The sequence below is a fragment of the Drosophila sechellia genome, chromosome 3R (genome assembly GCF_004382195.2).
Source record: "Drosophila sechellia strain sech25 chromosome 3R, ASM438219v1, whole genome shotgun sequence".
In the NCBI taxonomy this organism is placed as follows: domain Eukaryota; kingdom Metazoa; phylum Arthropoda; class Insecta; order Diptera; family Drosophilidae; genus Drosophila; species Drosophila sechellia.
The window spans coordinates 5,533,056-5,556,052 of NC_045952.1; the positions used below are offsets into that span (position 1 = coordinate 5,533,056).

The 22,997-nt window shown below is 43.5% G+C and overlaps 6 protein-coding genes across 6 annotated transcripts; 3 read left to right on the forward strand and 3 right to left on the reverse strand.

Moving 5' to 3' along the window:
• The first annotated feature begins 5,052 nt into the window (after positions 1–5,052).
• Positions 5,053–6,177, forward strand: LOC116801560 (pupal cuticle protein Edg-84A). The gene is made up of 2 exons (XM_032721940.1): positions 5,053–5,567; positions 5,623–6,177. Exons 1-2 carry the CDS (start codon positions 5,556–5,558, stop codon positions 6,175–6,177), a joined length of 567 nt encoding a protein of 188 aa, XP_032577831.1. The 5' UTR covers positions 5,053–5,555.
• Positions 6,178–7,128: 951 nt separating this feature from the next.
• Positions 7,129–8,072, forward strand: LOC116801721 (larval cuticle protein A2B). Its single transcript, XM_032722886.1, has 2 exons — positions 7,129–7,201; positions 7,428–8,072. The coding sequence occupies exons 1-2, from the start codon at positions 7,190–7,192 to the stop codon at positions 7,989–7,991; spliced, it is 576 nt and encodes a 191-aa protein (XP_032578777.1). The 5' UTR covers positions 7,129–7,189; the 3' UTR covers positions 7,992–8,072.
• A 1,851-nt stretch (positions 8,073–9,923) lies between these two features.
• Positions 9,924–10,610, reverse strand: LOC116801478 (larval cuticle protein A2B). The gene is made up of 2 exons (XM_032721343.1): positions 10,506–10,610; positions 9,924–10,447 (listed from the first exon to the last, which is right to left on the reverse strand). Exons 1-2 carry the CDS (start codon positions 10,515–10,517, stop codon positions 10,004–10,006), a joined length of 456 nt encoding a protein of 151 aa, XP_032577234.1. The 5' UTR covers positions 10,518–10,610; the 3' UTR covers positions 9,924–10,003.
• Positions 10,611–11,338: 728 nt separating this feature from the next.
• LOC116801482 (larval cuticle protein A2B) lies at positions 11,339–12,190 on the reverse strand. Its single transcript, XM_032721373.1, has 2 exons — positions 12,131–12,190; positions 11,339–12,009 (listed from the first exon to the last, which is right to left on the reverse strand). Exons 1-2 carry the CDS (start codon positions 12,140–12,142, stop codon positions 11,395–11,397), a joined length of 627 nt encoding a protein of 208 aa, XP_032577264.1. The 5' UTR covers positions 12,143–12,190; the 3' UTR covers positions 11,339–11,394.
• Positions 12,191–13,102: 912 nt separating this feature from the next.
• On the forward strand, positions 13,103–13,958 carry LOC116801716 (larval cuticle protein A2B-like). Its single transcript, XM_032722862.1, has 2 exons — positions 13,103–13,204; positions 13,267–13,958. The coding sequence occupies exons 1-2, from the start codon at positions 13,193–13,195 to the stop codon at positions 13,852–13,854; spliced, it is 600 nt and encodes a 199-aa protein (XP_032578753.1). The 5' UTR covers positions 13,103–13,192; the 3' UTR covers positions 13,855–13,958.
• Positions 13,959–15,589: 1,631 nt separating this feature from the next.
• On the reverse strand, positions 15,590–22,476 carry LOC6614150. Its single transcript, XM_002038567.2, has 4 exons — positions 22,407–22,476; positions 21,635–22,330; positions 16,443–16,559; positions 15,590–16,382 (listed from the first exon to the last, which is right to left on the reverse strand). Exons 1-4 carry the CDS (start codon positions 22,416–22,418, stop codon positions 15,741–15,743), a joined length of 1,467 nt encoding a protein of 488 aa, XP_002038603.2. The 5' UTR covers positions 22,419–22,476; the 3' UTR covers positions 15,590–15,740.
• Positions 22,477–22,997: the final 521 nt, after the last annotated feature.

The following is a 22,997-nucleotide window of genomic DNA, read 5'->3' on the forward strand; positions in this document are numbered from 1 at the left end:
AAGTGTAATTAAATTCTCTTTATAAAATGTTAATTTTATAATACGAAATAGTAGACAACTCTTCGCCCCGAAAATCTTTTTGCACATGTTTTGGGCCCAGTTCGTGTCGAAGTTAATCCACCCCTGCCGCCTGCTGATAGTATTGCAAGTTACGCCCCTGACCATGCTCGACGTCTTGTTTTAACTGGAAACCCAATGTTGTGTGTTTGTTTTGTGGTTTTGGCACGTTTTAGCACCTCGAAATTCCCAAATGAATTGACGGACAGGTAACGAAGAGGAGCTTGCTATGGGATTGGAAATGCGAACCGGGCACTAGGAATGGGTTTTGGGTCTGGGAGCGGACCGGGGTTGCGAACAGGAGGAGCTGCAAACGGATGCTGACTGTGGCAGCTGTCAATCGTCATTTGCACATATGACAGCTCATCTATGGCAGCGCTGTGGAATTTAAATCGTCGTCGAACGACTTCCCCGACCCCGACTGACTCCGAGTCCTGACATTATCTCCGGACCTTGACTCTGACTCAGTGGGATGCAATTCGTAGGCGCCCCCTAAGAGTTATCCGGTGTATGGGTCTGTCACTTGGCAGGGATAGAGATACAACCGTCAGATATCTTCATGCACCTTTCACGCACAATGCATCATCTTTGGCTGTCTGGAAAACTTCGAGGTTCGCTCCTTCCACTCTCGGATTGGGAATTTTTCGTTTTTTGTTCAACTTGATTGACATTTTCACAAGTTTTTGTCTCTACACTCGCACGGGAATTTCGGAGGGGGAGGTCGGCTGGAGTGGCCATTCGTTTCGTCCTTTCGGGCGGTCCTGCCCAACGCTCCAAGGTAATTTGTTATATTTTCGGACAGCAGCAATTAATAGTAACAGGATGTGTGCGAGTGTCTTTCAGTGCACACATACATACATATGTATGTACACAACTAACATACCACGGCCCAATCCCGATTCCAAACCTGAAACTGTCCCACATGGCTAAAGCGAAATACATGTAAGGCTTAGGTATCCTTGTTTTAGCATTCAGTTAGGACTGGGATAATTTTTGACAGATCCTGGGGTGTTATGCAATACTTCCTCCCTCGGCAAATCTTTCTTATTGTAATGAAGTTGTTTAACAATCGAAAGGGCGAACTCAAAGTTGTTATTGCCTTTAAAAAGTATAAGTATAACTATTTATATTTATGTACATATGGCAGAAACCGTTACCTTACTTTCTCTATGTATTTACTCTTACACAAAAATATTGCTGCAATAAAAAAGTTATATGTATATACTCCGATCTTTCTTTTATCATGAAATTACGTTAAGACTAATAGTTGTATTAATAGTATAAAGGATTTTTCGACACTTTTGTGCAAATCCAGCGTAATACTTATGGTAAATTTATGACTTTTCGTACCCGTTACCCTTAGAGTAAAAGTGTATACTAGATACGTTGAAAAGTATGTAACAGGCAGAAGGAAGCGTTTCTGACCATATAAAGTATATATATTCTTGATCAGGATCAATAGCTGGTCTGATCTGGACATGTCCGTCTGTCCGTATGATCTCCTCGATAGCAGAAACTATAAAAGCTAGAAATTTTAGATTCCGAACACGAAGACACAGCTCAAATTTGTTTTCAAATGTTGCCACGCCCACAATGCGTTAAAGGTACCGCACTCTTGAACACTTTTTTTATATTTTTAAATTTTCTTGCTTGTAATTTCTATCGATATATTACATTAGAGTTCTCTATTTTTATTTTACGAATTCCTATTTGAATTGACTATTCGAAGCAACTATACTTTCCAGTATTTTTTGAAGGCGCGAGAGATGGACACTCCTCAGTCTATAACATAAACATACTATATTTAAAAATATTCCAGGGTAAACATAAATACATAATTAAAAGCTCAAAAATAAAATGAAGACATGTACGCTTACATATATATATACGCATTATATACAATACGCATTACCCTTCGTAAACCACATTGATTTGCTTACTCTTTCCTCTTTCTGATCAAGATCTGATAGAGCTTTGTTCAATTATGATCCACTTAAATCCCAATATAAATGTATGTTTATCTGTAAAGATCATCATATCACAATCGATTAACCATAGAAGCGATTTCCACACCACCTGTAAGTGCATATAAATGTCCAGTCAAGTGCCCGTCGCACCTTATAGGTTTCGGGGGATTTGTAAGTCGCGCCATCAACGTCTGTTTAGCGCCATGAAAGCGTCGGAAGTAAGATATATGGGCTAGATGACGTTCCCAACAGCCCCGAGAGGCGTCAAGCCTCTACAGCCGATCGGAATAGTGGAAAACTGACCACAAGCTGACGCCAAGTTGATGGGGGCGCCGCAGCTACAGCTCCAAAATCTCTAGAACTTGGAGTGCCGCCTGGTGTCTCCCCACGGCAGCCCGTATCTGTCCGGTTTTCGGTTTTCGGTGTCCGTTGGCCGATGTCCGCTGTCCGCCGGTTTTCGAGACGTGACGTGACGAGTAACTGGCGTAATTGGCAGAGCAACCAAATTGATGGATTGCCCGGCGCCGACTGTCACCGCTCCAAGAACAAAACTTGGCGGTACTTTTCGGGTTTCCTTTGTAATTTTTGGTAAATCGATATTTGTGCCATTTTTTTTGTTTCGTTTTCTTTCCTGGGCTTTCGGTTTTGTGCAGCTTTTGACTCGGGCGTTTTGTTCGCTCCTGTAATGATTAATTAACCAAATTCAGTTTATCAGGCTCTGCTGAGACGGCGACGGATGCCTGTTGCATATGGGCCAAGAGTCGTCCTAACTGGTACGCCGCCTCTTTAATTGAATTTGAATTCGACCCAGGCGAACTCATTAAGTTTATGAATAGGATTTTAAGCTTCCTACCCCAATCAGTTGCTGAATTCATCACATGTTCATTTTTCGGCTAATTCCAAAACCCCTTTGCGGGGATCTTGATCAGTATGTTCTTGATTGATACCTGTAATTGTCGACGCCTAATTTTTTGAGTTTTTATAGAAATTCCTCAATATAAGTAGGTGGCTTCCAGTCGGCGACATGAGTCGCCTCGAAACATAGTAAAAGTTTCTCCTTTTTTTTTACAGTGCAAAATTGGACCGTATATTTATTACCCTTTAAATACTTACTCAATCTATTTAAACGACTCTTAAGTATTTAATTTTGTTTTCAACGCATAAAAATTTAGTTAAATCAAATTTGACATATGGCTTAGTATATCCACAGTACATTGAACAAAAACTTCAAAGAACTTTAAATTTAATTTAATTCATGTAATTTTAATATAAAAACATATGTTTATACCTGCTCATACTAAATTAATACTTATTACTTAATGCATGTGGTTTACATTTCAGAATTTCAAATTTAACCAAAAAGAAATCGCTATATTTTACAGCCGCTAAAGCAACCTTTTATAAACATCCAATATTTTGTACTTTAATTTATAAGAATGTAATGCATTGGTTTAAGACATGATTTTCGTCGGAGTTCAGCAGAATACTACAGTTTTCTTTTACAAAAGTATGATACAACAAAGATGAGTTACTTTCATACATATTTTTGGTTCGTTCCTCTCTATATGAAATATTCCTCCAATTTTGATATATTAATTAGACAGTCTATACATTGAGCTAAAATAAGTTCCCCACACATGAATTGAAAACGGTCGCTTAAGTAAAATGAATTACAGTTTTTGTTTTACTTATTACTTCGCATACCCCCTTTAACAATATTTGTAATAGAAAGATGATTTTCGGGAATGTTTTAAGCGGAAAGCTTAAAATTTGAGAGACGTTTACTAAAGAAAAATATGTATATCTTTCCCTTCTCATTGCAACATCTCCTACACGCTGTATTAAACCCTAAAATTCACATTTTCACAAAAAACTTTAATTTCAATTTTATCTTTTTATGGATGATTTTTTAAGTATGTTATATGTGTGTCCTTTAGGACATGGTTATATGATATATTATAAGAGTCGTCTAAAATGTCCTCAAATTGGCGTTTGTTGCATGGGCTCCAAAAATAAAGTACTATTGGGAAAAAAACCAATAAAAGCGTTATTAAAACTTTGTCAGTTTTCAAAGGGTGATCTATTTCTTTCAGTGGATAATAAAGATTGTGGATTGTAAATGACAAGCTTATTATGTTTACTTAATTTAATCTTTTGTGTAATTTGAGCGTGATAAACATAGCAGAAGGACTTGTGATTGACCTTGACTGTTTAAAATGCAAATTTATGCTAAAACCGGCTTGTAAGTGATAATAAAGCCAACCGGCATTAAGAAAATCCTATGGCATGGCCAGAGTCTTTCATTTTTGAATCGGATAAAGTTAAAGCGAGACAACAGTCTGCACACTCGCTTTATCCGCTTCGCAGCAGAAGCGAACCAATCGGAGCAGACTTCTCCATGGAACAGCCCCTACTGCTACAACAGTCTATCTACCCTTGTTTCCCTGGAGAAGTACGATGTTTGTGCAAAGCAGCTGAACAAGGAAGTTGAAGTAATGCTTAGCCATAGGATTTATTTGTTGATTGGCAGGCAGGCAGGCAGTTGGGTGAGTCTCGTGGTGAAAGTAAAATACTTTGGGAACATTTACAAATATCGTAGCATTGAAATATAGCGAAGAAAACAGATAAGAAAAAACAATTGAGGCGCTATCATTTTAGTCTCGTAAGATAGTTAAACTCATTTCGTTAATTAATATTTATTCATATTAAATTTACATTTTATATTGAATAACAAATATTTTTACAAAGGCAATATAGAACATTTTTGTACACCGTTTTGTTACCTGTATGAATTTGTTTGATTTATTTATAAGGAAAGCGAAGTCAGGAAATTTAGCACCACCTGTTGGTCAGAAAGAAAAAATATTCTTGCATACTTATGGGCTGACTATGATTATTCAAAAATTGTTCCGAAAAGGTAATGGTTTTTTATTTCGATCTAATACTGCAACAAATGAGCCATAACAGTACATTATTAAGCCAAACTTTGCATTAAGGCTTATATTTTGGGCGACATATTTGAGCAGTCTGCGAACAATCGGAAATATTTAATAAAAATGTTCCCTGTCCTAATTACAATCTCATCGCTAAGACGGTCGACAGATATTTGAAATAGAATTTTCGTAAATTGATTTTTTTTGAGTAAGGCGATTATTATTACATTTGCAAGTTGTCCTTAAATAATTAATAAAAAACATAAAAATTCGCCGAATTTTGTTGAGGAATGACTCCACGAAATTATGGAAGGAGCCCATATCCCGACAGCAAGTAAAAACGGTCTGAAAACCTGTCGATTGCCCGATAAACTTGTTGGGGCATCTCAACGCCAATTAGGCGGTCTACAAAGTGACTGGGCTGGAGGTCCCCGCGATGACCTTGTTAAGATCCAGATGCAGAAACAGGGCACTGTGGCACTGGGTCGACGGCAAGGAAGCCGCCTATAAAAGCCGATTTGCGGACCGTAGTAAACTTGTGTAAAATCAACTACCAACAGGAGCAAACCTAATTCTTCAACCTAAAAATACGTTCAGCATGTTGACTAAGGTACGTCATGAGCTCTTTATGTGTTGGCCTATATCTAATCCTTGACCACATACAGACTGCGATATTTGTGACCGTCATCGGCCTGGTTCAAGCTGGTCTACTGCCCGCGAAATCTTCCGGAAGTGAGGACACCTATGATTCGAATCCGCAGTACTCATTTAACTATGATGTTCAGGATCCAGAGACAGGAGATGTCAAGTCCCAATCGGAGTCTCGGGATGGCGATGTGGTCCGCGGTCAGTACAGCGTGAATGATGCCGATGGTTACAGACGAACCGTGGACTACACCGCCGATGATGTCCGTGGATTCAACGCCGTGGTGCGTCGTGAACCACTTTCCAGTGCCGCGGTGGTTGTGAAGCCACAGGCTACAGCAGTCGCTCCAAAAGTTCAGTTAAAGCCTCTGAAGAAGTTGCCAGCCCTGAAGCCGCTTTCCCAGGCATCGGCTGTGGTGCATCGATCCTTTGCACCAGTGGTCCACCATGCCCCAGTGACCCATGTCGTGCATCACTCAGCGCCGGCGCATTCCTTCGTCTCTCACCACGTTCCCGTGCTGAAGACCACCGTGCACCATGCCCATCATCCCCATGCCATTTCATATGTGTTCTAGAACCTGAATAAAACTCTTTAAAATAACTGTGGATTATATTCTTGGTTTCTTCTTTTCATATACTATATGATATATAGTACCTATCTTATATCTCAGATATATTATCCATTTATAACAACATAAGCTTATACACAACGAGTTTGGTTATCCCATAAAGAGTAACAATAGCGATTCCAAAGCCATATGTAAGAACATTAAAAGTCATGGGCATTCCAAATGCCGCCAAAACATCCGCAATCACTTCTGTTATTTTTGCGTGGGCATTCGGAAGTGAGGTGTCGAACTAAAGTTAAGCTTGAAATCCAATTAGCGTCCAACTGGAGCGACAGCCAGCGTAAACAAACGTTTAAGGTCGTCGGTGGGGGAGTGGGGTTACTCGAAATCTGCTGGCCAGGGGACTGGGATTGGAAATCGGTATGGGTGCCTCGGCCGGCAAGTGCACAGCCAATTTGAAAAACCGTTGTTATGCATTTGCGCATGCGCTGCATACGATATGGTGGCTATTAGCGAGCGAGCACTTTTCGAAAGCGCAAGCAAATGGCAGCCGATCATCATTACTGCTGGATCGATTGGGGGTGGGGGTGGTGGTTTCTGGGGCAGGGGGCGTGGACGTGGACCCGTACCCCAAGTGCACGTTCGGGTATGCGACTTCTGAGGCCAATATTAATTCGGCTGGGCTGCCCGCTCAAGTCCAATTCAATCAAGAAGGCATTATGCTCGCCGCGGCTTTGTCACCGCGCAGCCTTGGCAGCGTGCTGCCCACCGCCGTCCTACCTCAAATTATGGCCCGCTCGCCCCCACCATGCTTCCCTTAAGCGCACCAGTAAGAGCCGCTTCTAGTCTTGAGCGTCTCGCATTTGATATGAGCGGCGTGGCTCTGTGACGCAAGTGCACGTCGCTGACATCGAACCCGGGCAGAGAGCCATCGAGGCGGTATAAAAGCCCCAGTTGGACGCTGTTCAAATCAGTTCAACACCAAATTCGGTATCTAGAGCAACCTAAACAACCAAAAATGGCATTCAAAGTAAGGACACAGTTCTAAAGTGTTGGAGACAGTGATGAATCAAACAGTGACGAAAGCGCATAGGACTATTTAATCAACAGATCAGTTCAATGAAATCGATTTCCCATTTCTATTACATTTTTGTAGTTGCAACTAATGCTTAAACAAATGCTTCATTAGTTGAAAAGAACAACCCTCGGTTTTAGATAGTCAAACTAATTAGAGAAACTCTTTTGAACAATTGCAGTTCACCATTCTTTTCGCCGCCTGCATCGCCGTGGCCAGCGCTGGCATCATTCCCGCCGCCGCTCCTCTGGCCGCCGTTGCCGAGGTGCAGGAGTACGATCCCCACCCGCAGTACACCTACGGCTATGACGTCAAGGACGCCATCTCTGGCGACTCGAAGACCCAGGTGGAGACCCGCGAGGGCGACGTTGTCCAGGGCCAGTACTCCCTGAACGACGCCGATGGCTACCGTCGCATTGTGGACTACACCGCCGATCCCATCAACGGATTCAACGCAGTGGTGCGCCGTGAGCCCCTGGTGGCCGCCGTTGCCGCCGCTCCTGCTGCCGTCGTTGCCGCTCCAGCCCCAGTTGTCCGTGCCGCCGTCGCTGCCCCCGTGGTCCGTGCCGCCCCCCTGACCGCCACCTACGCCGCCGCCCCAGCACCTCTCGCCTACGCCGCCGCCCCGGCTCCCCTCGCCTACGCCGCCCCCGCGCCCGCTGTCAAGGCCGCTCCTCTGGTCGCCGCTGGACCCGCCATCGTCAAGACCCAGTTCGCTTCGCCTCTTATCTCGTACGCCTATTGAAATGCTCACGAATAGGCCACCACGACCCGATAATTGCCGTTAGTTGTTACTCAAATAAAGGATGTGATCTAATTGAATGAATATCGAGTTGGCTTCTATTATTTTTGGAAATGCGTGTGCTTTATTACCTATACAGGGTATAGATCTGCCGGGTTAACCTTATTTTACTAAGGGTGTTAATAACTCAAATTATCAGACCATCAGTTCTTCTGTTTGCAAAAATTATTTTGGTACAAACGAATGATATTATTATGACAATCGACGGATAAATCATATGAATGGCCTAACCTATTCAAATTTGTATTTTTTGGGGCTTAAATTTACCTAACACATATAAGATTATGGAAATATTAAAGAAAAAACTTGACTTTCAAACCTTTGATAAAGGATTTGGAACATTTACAACCTTTTTTAGGAAATAATTTTTTGAAATTTTTGTTTTTCTTAGACATTTAAAAATTTACTTATTTACTATTTACTAATTTACTTATTTACTTGGATATTTTGATGATATATTAAAGATATGATATAAGCATTTTAAACATATTAGCTTGGTCATATATACTTGCATATATACCGTCTAAAGTTGTTTCTATAATGCCCTTATAAAATAATACTCTTGATGAGAAGTGAAAATAATACGCTCTTTTGTTTCCCAACATCTAAATTGTGTTATTCCCTGCCACGTTCACTACATTACAATCAGATAAAATCCTCATTTAATTCACTTCTGGCCCGCTACAAACGAAACTTTCACTTTCACTCTCCCACGAGCACTTTCAAGGTCGCCGCTGAAGGAAAGAACGCGTGTTAAGCGACAGCTACTGACAAAATAGCACTCACTGCCGCCATAAAGAAACAATGAAGTAATGTCGCATAAGTGGACAGCGAAACCGCAGTCCAACACGTCCAAGAACGCACAAAATGCGCGACAGAAGAGCGACCAGGGTAAGGTCCATAAAGTGGTTCCAGCGCATATAAATTGGAATTGAAAGAGGGAAGCCCCAAAGTCGTTTACTCATTCATGGAGCCGGTGTAAACGGGGCCTTAGGTCTGGTCTGGTTTCAATGCGACACGAGCATGATTGTAATTCGCCTGTTTAACTTTATGTGCCTCGCCGCGAGTTGCGCATGCGCGCTGCCATTAAATCTGAACTGGTGGCGTGGATCTCTGGGCCGATGTACTTACATGCTATACATGGGAATGGGAATGGAAATGGGCAGCCAAGTCCGTTCGTTCGCTCCAACGGTAATTAACAATGCCAACTGACTTTGACCTTAACCCTCGCCGTCCGTTGTCTGCTGTTTACTGTCCTCTTTGAGGTACCTTGGCATATTTGCACTTGTCCGGCCTGGAAAGGCGGCTGGCTGGTCAGATAATGAGAATATGTAATTTGTGTCCCATGTTGTCGCGTATATCATTCTCAAGTGGAGCTCAATAATCGAGGGACTGGCGAAAGGTTTCTGGCCACTTCAAAGCTGCAGCTTAGTGACCTTAACTGGTTTCCGAGAGCGGACCGCATTACATGCATTAAATTCAATAAGCCTTCGACGCAGATGGTTTTATTGAATTGTTCCGATCGATGCGTTTCTTTTCGATCGGATGTCTACCCCAATTTTCGTTGATTGGTGTAAAATGGGTCGGACGCGAACGCCTGGTCAATTTGGGCCCTTAATGACTTATTACCGGCAGAAAATTGATTACAAAGTGCATATGCTGGAGAGGGACTTAAGAGGATCCAAGGTGATGCAGAGTAAGCGGCTCCATTGACGATTATTCGGTGGTACTGGTGAAGCTCCCATTTGATGGTCAGTTGTTTACTAAACTCAGTTGTTTACTATAATATTTTTTTCAATATTGTATGTGTAATATTTTGATTGGCTAATGCCTGCTAATTAGCGAGATCCCTCACAAACCGTAAGGAAAAATTCGTTTCGATTTCTTTCAGCTTACAAATATTCAACATTTTATTTGATCTACAAACGGATTCAACAAGTCAGCAGGAGAGTTCCTTAGTGGTGCTGGTGGTATGCCACTGGGATAGGGGCAGCAGCCACGGCCACAGGAGCCACGGTCTTCACCACGGTCTTCACGTGATCCAGGGGCACGCGGTTGACGACGGCGTTGAATCCGTTGACCGGGTCGGAGGTGTACTGGACAATGCGCTTGAAGCCATCGGAATCGATCAGGGAGTACTCGCCATGGACCACGTCGCCATCACGCTCCTCCACCTGGCTCTTGGAGTCTCCGGAGAGGGAGTCCTGGACATCGTAGGCGAACTTGTACTGGGGATGGGGATCGTACTCCTCGGTGGCCTTGGTCAGAACCGGCTGGGCGTGGGCAACGGCGACAGGTGCATGGGCGTAGGTGGCCACGGCGGGGGCGGCGTGGTACACCTGCTGGACGGGGAGAACTCCGGCACTGGCGGCCGAGACGAGGGCGAGAACAGCGAGGAACTGCGGGAGGAATGAGGGGTAATTGAAAGGACCGGGCTGTCATGTAAGGATTACCCACCTTGAAGGCCATGGCTCTGAACTTGGAGGAGGGCTGGTGGTGGTTATCCGTTAACTGCTGCGAAGACGGTGAAGCTTGGGAATGATTTACTGGACCACGAGCACTGCTTTTTATACCCACTGAACGAGTGCAAAACCAAATGCGAATAACGAATTGAAACTGATTAATTCGCTGCTGGGCAAATAATTTTTGTCACTTTTTATTTTATACATTTATTATTGTATTGCCGCTATGCTATTTACCTTATTACTTTATCGACTGGAATATGGGCAATTACAACTGCCCACGCCGGGGGCCAGAGACACTTTTATGCAATCCGCAATCCGCATGCAAATCTAGTGCGGCTTAGTGTCTTGGGAGAGACCCTCGGATTTTGGTGTCTATCTGACCCTCCGCGGGCTATTGCGAATCAAACGCTTTCACCATACTGCCTTGAGTGGTATATCATGTTACCAGGCAGCTCAACACGCTTGGAACTGACCTACACTGATTACTTGCTTTGAATTGAAAAGCACATTAGACGAATTTAATAAATATATTTATATTTAATACACTCTTCATGTATCAAGAATTAACTAGTCCGCTTAAGAAAAGCAAACAAACTGAGGTATTAAATAAGGATTTTTTACGGATAGCTAGTCAAATCATGCTGATATTGTGGGTATGGGTAGTAAAAATAAAAGTATATATGCACATATAATATATACGTTTGATGGTTTTGGAGGTAATATTATGAATGAAATAATTAATAATGCTTTGGGAAATGCTGAAACTGAAATTAAATTGTGTTGGTAAAAATAGAACTTAAGTTCAAAATAAAACCACAATTCAAATTAACATAACAAATCACATTTTATTATTATCAGAATAACAAAGGTCGCATGGGTATTTACAAGTGGGCGACAGTGTACGCGGGGGCGGTGTACCGCAGAGGCGTGGCATAGGCAGCGGTACGCAGAACAGGAGCGGGAGCAGCCACCGCCAGAGGGGCGGAGCGGACGAAGGGAGCGGCAACTGCCAGGGGAGCGGACTTGATCAGAGGAGCAGCAACGGCCACTGGAGCGGAGCGCACAACGGGAGCTGGTGCGGCCAAGGCGACAGGGGCGATGGGGGCGACTGGAGCGGCCTTGACCAGTGGAGCAGCGACCTTCACCACCGGCTCGGCGGCCACAACAGCGGTGAGGAGTTCCCGGCGGACGACGGCGTTGAATCCGTTAATGGAATCGGCGGTGTAGGTCACGGTGCGCTTGAAGCCATCGGCGTCGATCAGGGAGTACTCGCCGCGGACCACGTCACCATCGCGCTCCTCCACGTGCCCCTTGTTGTCGCCAGAAAGCGTGTCCTGCACGTCGTAGCTGTAGGTGTACTGAGGATGCGGATCAACCTCCTCCAGCTCAACAGTCTTGGCCAAAACTGGTACCGGAGCAGGAGCCACTGCCACAGGAGCAGCAGTTCTGAGGACGGCTCCATGGGCCACGGCGAACAGAGCCAAAGCGATAACAATCTGTGAAATAAATTACACGCTTTTTAGGATCTTTTATCCACGATGTCAATATGAGGCGAAGGAAACTGGTAATCCATTGGTAGTCCCCCGGAACGTTTATCCTCCAATTGATCGCACAAACCTTTGCGGCCATTGTAGTTGGATGAATTTGATTAACTGTTGTCTTGAGCCGAAGCCAAACACTGAATGTCTGACCCATTGTGGGCCGTTGATTTTATACGCTACTTGGTGACATTGATGACACCTAATTGGAATTCATTTTTGGCGCATCACCTCGAGCGGCGCCGGTGGCATGTAAAAATGGTCACGCACCTTCTTCAGTTCTGCCAATTTGAAAGTGCTCGATCGATCGAAATAACCAGCTGCACTTAATTGATTACGCCAAGACAAGTTTAATTACTATTTTCCTTAAACTTGGTGGCATATTATTCATATTTGTTGATAATTATAAAAAAGAAATAATAGTTCTGATATTATTAGTTTAAATACTTGCCAGTCAAATTAATAAAAAGTGTTTTGAGTTTGTATCCATAAGATTGTCTTGGTAGGGCATAATGAATATTTTATGTTGGGATAATAATTTAATTATTATATATTAAAAACTAATTTCCTACAAAGTTGTAAAACATTATTAACCTACATTAAATAATGCAAATGTGTTATAAGAAAGTTTTGATCAAGTTATCAAGCTGTTCGCCTGTGTACTACCTTAAAATTATGGAAATCAAAGGTGAGTAATAAGAAATAATGATATTAATTTAATAAAGCCACGATATCTAAGATGTTTTGAATTAATTTCATTTTAAGGGACTTTTTTGTCACAAACACACAATATTGTAAGCTAACTGGATTTAGCAAACGGTGGTGTTAAAGCGCACGCTCTCCGTATCTCTCGGATAAATTGAAGTTATTTGATGACAAAACACAGAGGTACAAAGATTGAGCACGCCTTCAAGCTTCACTTTTCCCTCTCCACACACGTTTAGCATAAATGAATTGCACTAATTACGCCAAGAGCGTGGCCAGCCGGCAAAAGCGAGCTCGGCCATTCAATGGTAGCAGCAGCTGAAGAAATAGCTCCATCTCGGTATATAAGCCAAGTGTTGGCCCAGTAGCCCTCACAGTTCACTTCGCCTTCCAGCAACCAATAGCAGCAGCAGCAGCCAAATCAATTCAAATCGAAATGGCATTCAAGGTTCGCCCCGAGGACTTAGCCCCACCAAAGACCCCAAATCCTAACTGCTATCCCCCTTTCAGTTCATCGCCCTCTTCGCCCTGATCGCCGCCGCCAGCGCCGGTGTTCTGCCCGTCCAGCAGGTGTACCACGCCGCCCCCGCCGTGGCCACCTACGCCCATGCACCTGTCGCCGTTGCCCACGCCCAGCCGGTTCTTGCCAAGGCCGCTGAGGAGTACGACCCCCATCCCCAGTACAAGTACGCCTACGATGTCCAGGACTCGCTCTCCGGTGACTCCAAGAGCCAGGTGGAGGAGCGCGATGGCGACGTGGTCCGCGGCGAGTACTCCCTGATCGACGCCGATGGCTACAAGAGGACCGTCCAGTACACCGCCGACCCCATCAACGGATTCAACGCCGTCGTGAACCGTGAGCCCCTGGTCAAGGCCGTCGCCGTTGCCCCAGTTGTGAAGACCGTCGCCGCTCCCGTTGCCCACTACGCCGCCCCTGCTGTCGCCCACTACGCTGCTCCCGCTGTGGTCAAGACCGTGGCTCCAGTTGCTCACTACGCTGCTCCCGCCGTGGTCAAGACCGTGGCTCCAGTGGCCCACTACGCCGCTCCCGCTACCTACACCTCCTACGCCGCCCCCGCTGTTGCCTACCACCACTAAGAACTGCCATTTTACGTTTCTCAACCCATTACTGTTATAGTTTTACAATTGCCTCCTACAAATACACACAAATATTTTTACAAATGTTTTTATCATTTTTGGAATTTGAATGTTTTAATGAAAAGAAATCTGCATCAATTGAAATTAATCAACGGCAGTTGAAACAATTTCGGATTTGTTTTATCCGAATAAAATTAAGTCACGGACATAGCGTTTTTATTAATGACAACCTAATGGGTTTCAATTCGATGTATTAGCCATATTATATACCGATAAAAAATACTGCACAATCTTTAAAAAATTTAAAAAAAAAAAATATTTATCAAATATTTGGCTTAAATAATATGTGCACTTCTGAAATCATCACATAAATATTTTATTGCATTAGATATTATTATATAGTGATGTCTCGAATTTTGTTTTTGCGCTTTTAACTGGCTATATATTATATAGTATATGGAAACAATTACAAAACATTAGAGTAATAGCTGTATGGCAAAAATTTTTGTCTATTCAGATTTTCAGTGTCAATACAAAGTTAGAAAGACTTAGAACTAGAAGAATCACTCTATAAATATTAAATTAAAGCTAATTATAGAGAGTTATAGGTAAACTATATAATTTTATTTTTATTTTTTCCCCTATATAATATATACTCTTTGCGGCTATCTGTCATTATTATTACTAGTTGGGACTACTGGGGAGCAAACTAAACTTAATAAATAGACTATCAGATACGCTGTAGAGATCAGCATATTGATGTTCATACGAGTAAGAGCAGTCAGACGGACAGGAACCGGATCCTGTTGAAGAATATACACATTTTATATGTAGGTTCGCTGTAGTCAAACTTTTATTCTGCAAATAACCAGTAAATAATACAAGCTAATTAGTTTCACCTAAGCTAGATTCCTTATGCATTAAATAAGAATACCATAATTTTTGAGCGTACTTAACAAAATATCACATTTTGTGATTTCAATGGGATCCAAGGTGGGCATTTGCCAGTGCCGAGGCTGTCGATTATTATCCCCCTGTGCCGGCACCCAACCGTTGCCAAAGCCAAGCCCAAGCCGAGCAACCCAGCTGGCCAACAAAGAGGAGCGAAAGCCAAGAGGTCTGGCTAATGTGATTGCGCTAGACCTTTGTGTGGGAAATGTGGAGCAAATTATTTCTTGGCCGCAATTGGACACACATATTTCGGGTCCGAGTCAGCGGCAGAGCCTGTATAGTCGTATACGTAGTTGTTGTCGGACTTGATACCAGCAAATATGTCCCAAGTAATTTGAGATTCAATTTGTGTGCGACATTAAAATTGCAAAAAGTGCGATTGTTGCTACCGGATATTTTGGCAAGTCTAAAAACCGGTCTCGATTTACCCCTCTCCATTGAAGTGCGAAAATCGAGCACGGACACGTATTCGCGCTAAATTGCCACGCTAATCATGACCAATCGGGAAATACTAGCCAAGTGCTTAAAATGTAAATCTCACACTTCATAAAATTAATGTCGATTGTTCTTTTTGTACGCACTTTTCATTTATAAGGCAGACTCACTGAATGAATTTTTCAAGTTAAGCAATAAGTTGTTTAACTTTGTTCAAAATAATTTAAATAATTTTCTTTAAACAAACTATTGTTTCCTTTTCTTTTCAATAATGAAATGCCAATTTCTTAAATTAATTATCCTGAAACTAATGCATATCATACATCCAGAAAGTTCATAACAAATCGCATTACATAGATATGTGAAAGTTTTATTGAGAATATTTACAAACAGGTTACGACTAATCAACAGAACTAGGTTAATGAGCTAAATGAGTTCTCATAATGGGATGCACGATAATAATACTTTCGCTTGTCAGGTGATCTGTGGCTGGAAACCCCTTACTGGTGGTGGTAGTACTCATGACCTTCGTGGGCGGCCTGGGAGTGGGCGGGTGACTCGTAGCTGGCGTAGTGGTGCTGCTGGTGCTCCTGCTCCTGTGGCTGCTCAGCCTGGTGGGTGGTGTAGGCGGGGGCGGTGTAGGCAGGGGCTGCGTAGGTGGGAGCGACATAGGCCTGGGAGGGGGAGGCATAGCTCTTGATGACGGCAGCTGGTGCGGCAGGGGCGTGGTGGTACTGAACAGGAGCAGCAGCCACCACCTTGTGGTGCACATGGGCCAGGGGCTCGCGGTGGACAACGGCATTAAATCCATTAACGGAATCGGCGGTGTACTTTACAGTACGGCGGAAGCCATCGGCATCATCCAGGGAGTATTCTCCCTGCACCACATCCCCATCCCTGGACTCCACCTGGCTCTTCGAGTCCCCGGAGAGCGCATCCTGCACATCGTAGGCGAAGTTGTACTTGGGATGAGGGTCATCGGGATAGACCTCGTGGCCGTGGGGGTGGATCTCATGCTGCTTTTGGTAGATCACATGCTGGGGCTGGTGGGCCTGGTACAGATGGGGATGCTGCTCGTGCTGCTCCACAGGAATAAGTCCAGCGCACACGGCTGCCAGGCAGCAGGAAACCAGAGCAACGAGCTGGAATGGAAATCAGTATAGTCTGTTGCCAAGGTGCAAATTACATCAGCCTTGGCTTACCTTGAAAGCCATTTGGCGAGTGTTTGAGGTTGGTTGGCAAATTGCAGAGCGAAAGAAGCGAGACTGTGTCCTCCTTCTGTGGAGTGCGTGCTTTGAATAATAATTGAACCGCCGATGCATTTGTATTTATAGACGAAATTTTCGTTGGCCCATTGTCTCTCCGCAGGCCTTTCTTTCACTTTTTAACTCGGTTGCTTACAAAAATCACTTCGATCGTAATACATTTGCATGCCTCCTTCTCCGCCGATCGCTAGATTTACCCAAAAAAAGATTTGCACCCACGAGTCACACCCATTTCGCTATTGTTATGAATGGGAAACGGACGGCGAATAGCGGACAAAGCAACCAAAGTCGTTACAAACAAAAGACTTAAGCGAGCAACCCGCCGCGGATCAGCGGCTTGAAGATCGGGGGATTGAGGCTTGCGGTTGTGGGGCTCACTCAAGTCATGTAAGTAACCCAATAAATCGCTGCTGGATCGATGAACAGCATTGCACTTGACACAAACGCGCACACTCGAGAAATACATACATCTGGAAACACACCTCCTCTATCCTCCCCATGGTAAATGACCCAAAAAAGATGCATGATCACCTCACATGGATAAGTGAACAAGTAACGTTTGAGCTTTCAGCTTGAAGCTTTCTGCTCTCAGCTTTACAGCTATAATTGTGGCATTGGTAAGTGCTCAATCATGGTCGAAATCGAATTGGGCAGGAAAGTGACTCAACCGGCGACCAAGTGATGTAATAAATTGTGCGGGGGCTGGCGACGAAAGAATTTCATTTGAAGGTCGTTGCCAAAGTAAAAAAGTACTCAAATGTATCACAATTATATGTTTCTTTTGGCTAAACTAAATCATTTGTGGTACATTTATAAAATAGATAAATATATCAATGACTGCCAATGTAGATTTTAATTTATATAAAAATTGATTACCGTAACGTTTAATTGGACTATGAGCTTTATATCAATATCTTTTTCACACTCGTAACCAATTAGAGATATTATTATCAATGAAGCCAGCTATCAAATGATTTTTATGAAAAAAGCCCGCTTGGATATTTAATATCTTAACTGGGAACTTTAATTTATTTGTGACGACTTATCTATTAATATATTAAAAATCAAGTCCTGGTAGCAATGACCGCTTAAGGCCAATTTAATTAGTCACTCATTTTCAATTTCAATTCACATCAATTAAATTTAGTTTCATTTCACTTTCAAGCAAACGCTTTAATTAACAAATTTGATACTCGCCATTGTTGTGCAAAAGGTCCGAGCTCATTACCCGACAATCAAACAATGAGTCCACAGATTATAAGAACGATTCAAATCTCGTCTGACGTGCGTCTGGCCGCGAGTCAAACCAGTTCCCGTTCGTTTCTATTCCACCAAGTCATCGTAGGAATGGGTGCTAGAATTGGAAGGGAAATGCCGCTAAACAAGATCCGTTAGATACAAAATGAAATACCAACCGGAAGTTAGTACGCTACTAGCCTACGTGCTTAGTCACATGACGATCAAATCCGTTATTTTCCCAAGGAGCTTAAATTCAACAACATATTTAATGTGTTTTAAGGCCTAAGGAAGGACTCAGCTTTATAATGAAATCATTTACATTTAGGGAACAATTAATATTTAAAACAAAAATCATAAATATACGTTTGAAATCAAGCCAGTAAGATATATATGATCTTTAAATTAAAAAAAGGCTTTACTTTAAGGAACTCATTTATATTTAACTCATATACATTTTACGCTTATTTATGAATTTGCTTACCTGAAATCATTTTGCAAACGCTTGTTGCATATCTTAACCAATAATTTTTTAGTATAAGTAAGCGTCCGAAAGAGTAATGATAGCATTTCTTTGGTAGTCTGGAGGTATGTTTGAATAAGTTTAAATATTTCTAGATGTATTTACATTTAAGAAATGACGTAGAACGTATATTATACTTGGAAAAATAAAAAATATTGTACATATACATATAACTGTGAAGCAGTAACATATATAACAATATTTTATTACTAAAAGTGCCGCCATTCATGGTTCATTTGAGGAGTTTTTCGGGTGCATGCAGACGGTATTCTTGCGACTTTCCCCAGAGAAAACTCATCCGCCTCGGCCTCATTCGTCAACCAGCATTTTGGGTTTTGCCTGTCAGTGTTTTAAGGTATTTGGGAGAGAGGTGCTGGACCAGGACAACTAAGCCACATGATGCCGATGTCGTCCCATGTCGTCGACTACGCACATTTCTGACAGAAGCGGTGAAAATTTAAGATTGATCACCGGGCCGAGTGTTTGCTGGAAATTGGTTGAGCTGTTTGGATGTCCGGGTGTCCGGGTGTCCGGGTGTCCGGGTGTCGAAGTCGAGTGCCGGCTAAAACCCAAATAATGTTGGAAAATGTATATCCGTGGCACAGCCGTATCCCCGAAGGATAGGCTAGGAAGTAGGAGTGGCCCTCAGATCGGCTTAATTTAATTAGCAGCCTTTTCCGCCCCTGACCAGCCATGATTCCCACTGTGGGGTCAATGCTGCGCCGAATTAAAAAATTCCAACGGAACGAATTTGTATTGAAAATAATAAAAGTAATCACTTCGGTAGCCTGCTGACCGTCATCGGCCGGCTAACTGGAAGGCATTGTCTCTGTTGGACAACTGTTGAAAAAACGTCTGTTAATTACAATTTAGTTTGCTTAATTTCCGAGGGAAACACTCCAGCCGAGCACTTGAGCACTGGCACTTGTTTGGCCTAATCATCGGCGAGCGCACTTTGCCAAGGGTTAAGCTGGAAATAGTTTATGGCGATTACAGTGCGGAGTAACCGCTGTCCAGCCGGCGACTCGAATAATGCCAATTAAACTTGCACAGAAACCAGTCCACTTACCATTTTTTATTCATGTCTCAATTTTGGCAGTAGTCGCCACACCAACAGCAGCAGCACCTGTGCGTACACCTTTGAAATCTGCTGACTGTTTGCTGGATTTCTTCTGGTGGCAATCGGCTCACATACAGTTTATAGGCTTTGCTGCCGGACCTGACCTTGATACACATAAATTATTGTTCGTACGGTGGCCTTTCTTGTAAGATAATAACGAAATATTTGAGTACTATTTTTAAGATCCCACTGCAAAGTAAAAGTCACGGAGGTGACGAATAAGATAGATAATATGGGTGTGTCCAGGAAAGTTATTAAAAATATTAAATTAACCTTATAGAATTGTACAATGCCTTGCCGAACAACTAATCATCACAATTAAGAAATAAAACAATTTCCAGAACCACGAGTTCAATAAACTGTTGGCATTTAGCTACGCCTTTGACAAACTTCTTGATCATCGTCTAACAATCTGATCAATTACGGATAAGCCGATATAATCCAGATAGAAACCCGAAAAATAAATACTCGGTGGGATTTTTCGCTTTTTTTGGTAGCCTATTGTTGTTTTTTGTTTATTGTTTACACCTAAACTTAAACTCAAATGTAAATTTTGTCCAAAGGGCCGAGACGACGTTTGGTGGGTGATGGATGGATGGGTGGTGGATGGCAGATGTGCGGTGTTGTGCGGCCTCCAACGATTCAATGTTCCGTGATGAGTGCCAATAGGAGTTCTGACCAGGTGCTAGCCCTTAAGGAGCCCTAGCTTTTAGTTCTTGGACGGATCCGGGTGTTCATAGTCATCAACTGGGTGCTGATGTGGGATGTGGTGGTAGCCGAGTCCATAGGTTTTTTTGTTATCTTTAGTTAGCAGCTGCAAGGCCGATACAGAAGGGTTAAATCTGAAAATAATCAATAAAATATTTTATTGTAACTTTCAATTTAACACTCATTCCCTATATTTACCTCTACGTATCTGCCATTTGGTTGTGTGGATGCAGGCTGTATCCAGAATAATTGTATCCAAAGGTGAGTTTTTGCTGGCTGGATTGGTCTGACTGAACCCAGGGCGCGATCGCAAGCTGCTCCCGATCCCGAACCTCTTGGACTCAACACAAAACACTGAATGAGCCAACAAGGAGTCCCTGCCTGCTATTTATACGAAAGTCGGCGATCAAAAGCCTGTTTACCCTGCTGAGGTTCGACGATCCTTTAATTCACATCGTCGGGCATGTTACTTGATTTTGTCCCTATTCCCCTTGTTTTCCTTGGGCTTGTGCTTTCTGTTTTTGGCCGGTTGCATTGTCAGTTTGCATTGTTGTTTTCTGCTCTCTGGATGATAATGACGATGGTTAAGTTGAGAAGGGTTTTGGTTGCGTATCGACGAGCCGGAGCACCCAAAATCAGAAATCTTCCACTTGATTAGTCGGAGGACTTCGGCTTGAAAAAAGGGTCATGTCAAAGGAAGCAGTTGGCTAGCTGAGATTACACTCGAAGTCTGACCTTGGACGGCCCCTTAAGAACTCTGAACCCTAAATTCAGAATCGTTCTTTAGAAAAAACAACAGGTGCACGCTGCCTAGCTCCCCTAAAGTTTCAATGGCAGCTGTGGGAAAACTCTGCCTCAAACTAGAAAAAGTCAGAGTTTCAGTTCTCAGCTCCCCCGATGAGTGGTAGGTAGGGCCATTTATCACCCGGCAAGTAAAGTCATGACCCCATAATTTCCGTTTTATATTACAAAAATTAACAACAAAGGGATTCTCTTTGCATTGCGGTGCACGAGTCCTGCCATTTAAATGGAAATGACCGACACAAAGCCCAGAAATTTGTCTGCCCTTCAGACAGACAGGGGATCGGGATCAGGATCAAGATCCGCATTCGTAACGAAATCATCAAGCAGGCCAAAGCAGTTCGTTGCCCCTGGCAGCATCCCTGAAAGATCTTAACAAAAGTCCAGACTGCACCACCAAAAGCACCACAGGAATTTCATTGCCCTAAGACTGCAGCAATCCTTTGGCGAGGCTGGCTCCTACGATGTCTGTGAACTTTTTCGCACACTGAAGGCAAGAACTCGTTATGAAAACAAGCACATAAATAATGCAAACCAGAACAGGACAATGTGAACGACCTCTGAGAGTCCTTTGCCAGGAATCTACCTCTGAATAAGCAACTCAAAACACTCTAGTCTTTCGTGATATATGTCTACATACTTGTATGCATTTTTTTATTGGTGCTGTCAATAAATAAATGAACAGTAATAATAAAGCCAACAATTCTATATATGTACAGCGTCGATTTTAGTCAGGATCTAGTGGTGGTAGGCGACGGCGGGACCCGAGTACGAGGTGTAGGTGGCAGCGGGGGCGGCATAGTGGGTGGGAGCAGCGTAGTGGGTGGGAGCAGCATAGGTGGCATACGCAGCGGGGGCAGCATAGTGAGCCACTGGGGCAACAGTCTTGACCACGGCGGGAGCAGCGTAGTGGGCAACTGGAGCCACGGTCTTGACCACAGCGGGAGCAGCGTAGTGAGCAACTGGAGCCACGGTCTTGACCACAGCGGGAGCAGCGTAGTGGGCGACAGCAGGGGCGGCGTAGTGGGCAACGGGAGCGGCGACGGTCTTCACAACTGGGGCAACGGCGACGGCCTTGACCAGGGGCTCACGGTTCACGACGGCGTTGAATCCGTTGATGGGATCGGCGGTGTACTGGACGGTCCTCTTGTAGCCGTCGGCGTCGATCAGGGAGTACTCGCCGCGGACCACATCTCCATCGCGCTCCTCCACCTGTCCCTTGTTGTCACCGGTCAGCTTGTCATCGACTCCGTAGGAGAAGCGGTACTGGGGATGGGGGTCGTACTCCTCAGCGGCCTTGACCACGACCTTCTGGGCGACGGCCACGGGGGCGTGAGCGTAAGTGGCCACCGCTGGGGCAGCATGGTACACCTGTGGGGCGGCGATGGGAGCATAACCGGCGCTGGCCACGGCGACGAAGGCGAGGGCGAAGACGAACTAAATTCAAGAGCGTTAGATATCCAACCGGAATTTCGTATACAGTTGATCCCGGATTTCCATCGAGATGACTCACCTTGAAGGCCATGTTGCTAGGAGTGCTGATTGGTAGTTCTTTACAGAAGTGAACTGGATCTGCGAATGATACTTTTCTGTGTCCGATCGACAACTTTTATAGTAAATCAAGCTGCCAGCTCTGCTCTGCTTTGGCCCAATACGCCGACAGCACGCATTATTTTCGCGGTGACAGCGAAATATATTAAATGCTTCTCGGTTGCGATTGTTGTCGGGCAATAACTTGTACTTCCTGTTCGCGGCGCTAAGCTCTGTGGGTGTGCAAATGCTTTTGGCCACAGATTCTAAACCCGTCAGCACCGAAAGAGTGAAAGATCTTTGGGGAAAGGTTTGCTTAATACCGAAAGGGCTTGGCCGGCCGCAATGTATGGCTAATTACTTCGTTATATAACGCTGTATAAGATCGCTTTAAGAAGATATACTGATTATGTATTTTTTTCTTACAGAGCAAATCGAATGTTTTTATTGGGTTTTTTTTCAAAGATTTCCTTATCTTTAGAGTTCACTGTGAAATCTGATTAATATTTTTTGAATACTCTATAAATATATAATTATAATTAAACGAACGGATTTGTAATCCCTCGTAATTGTA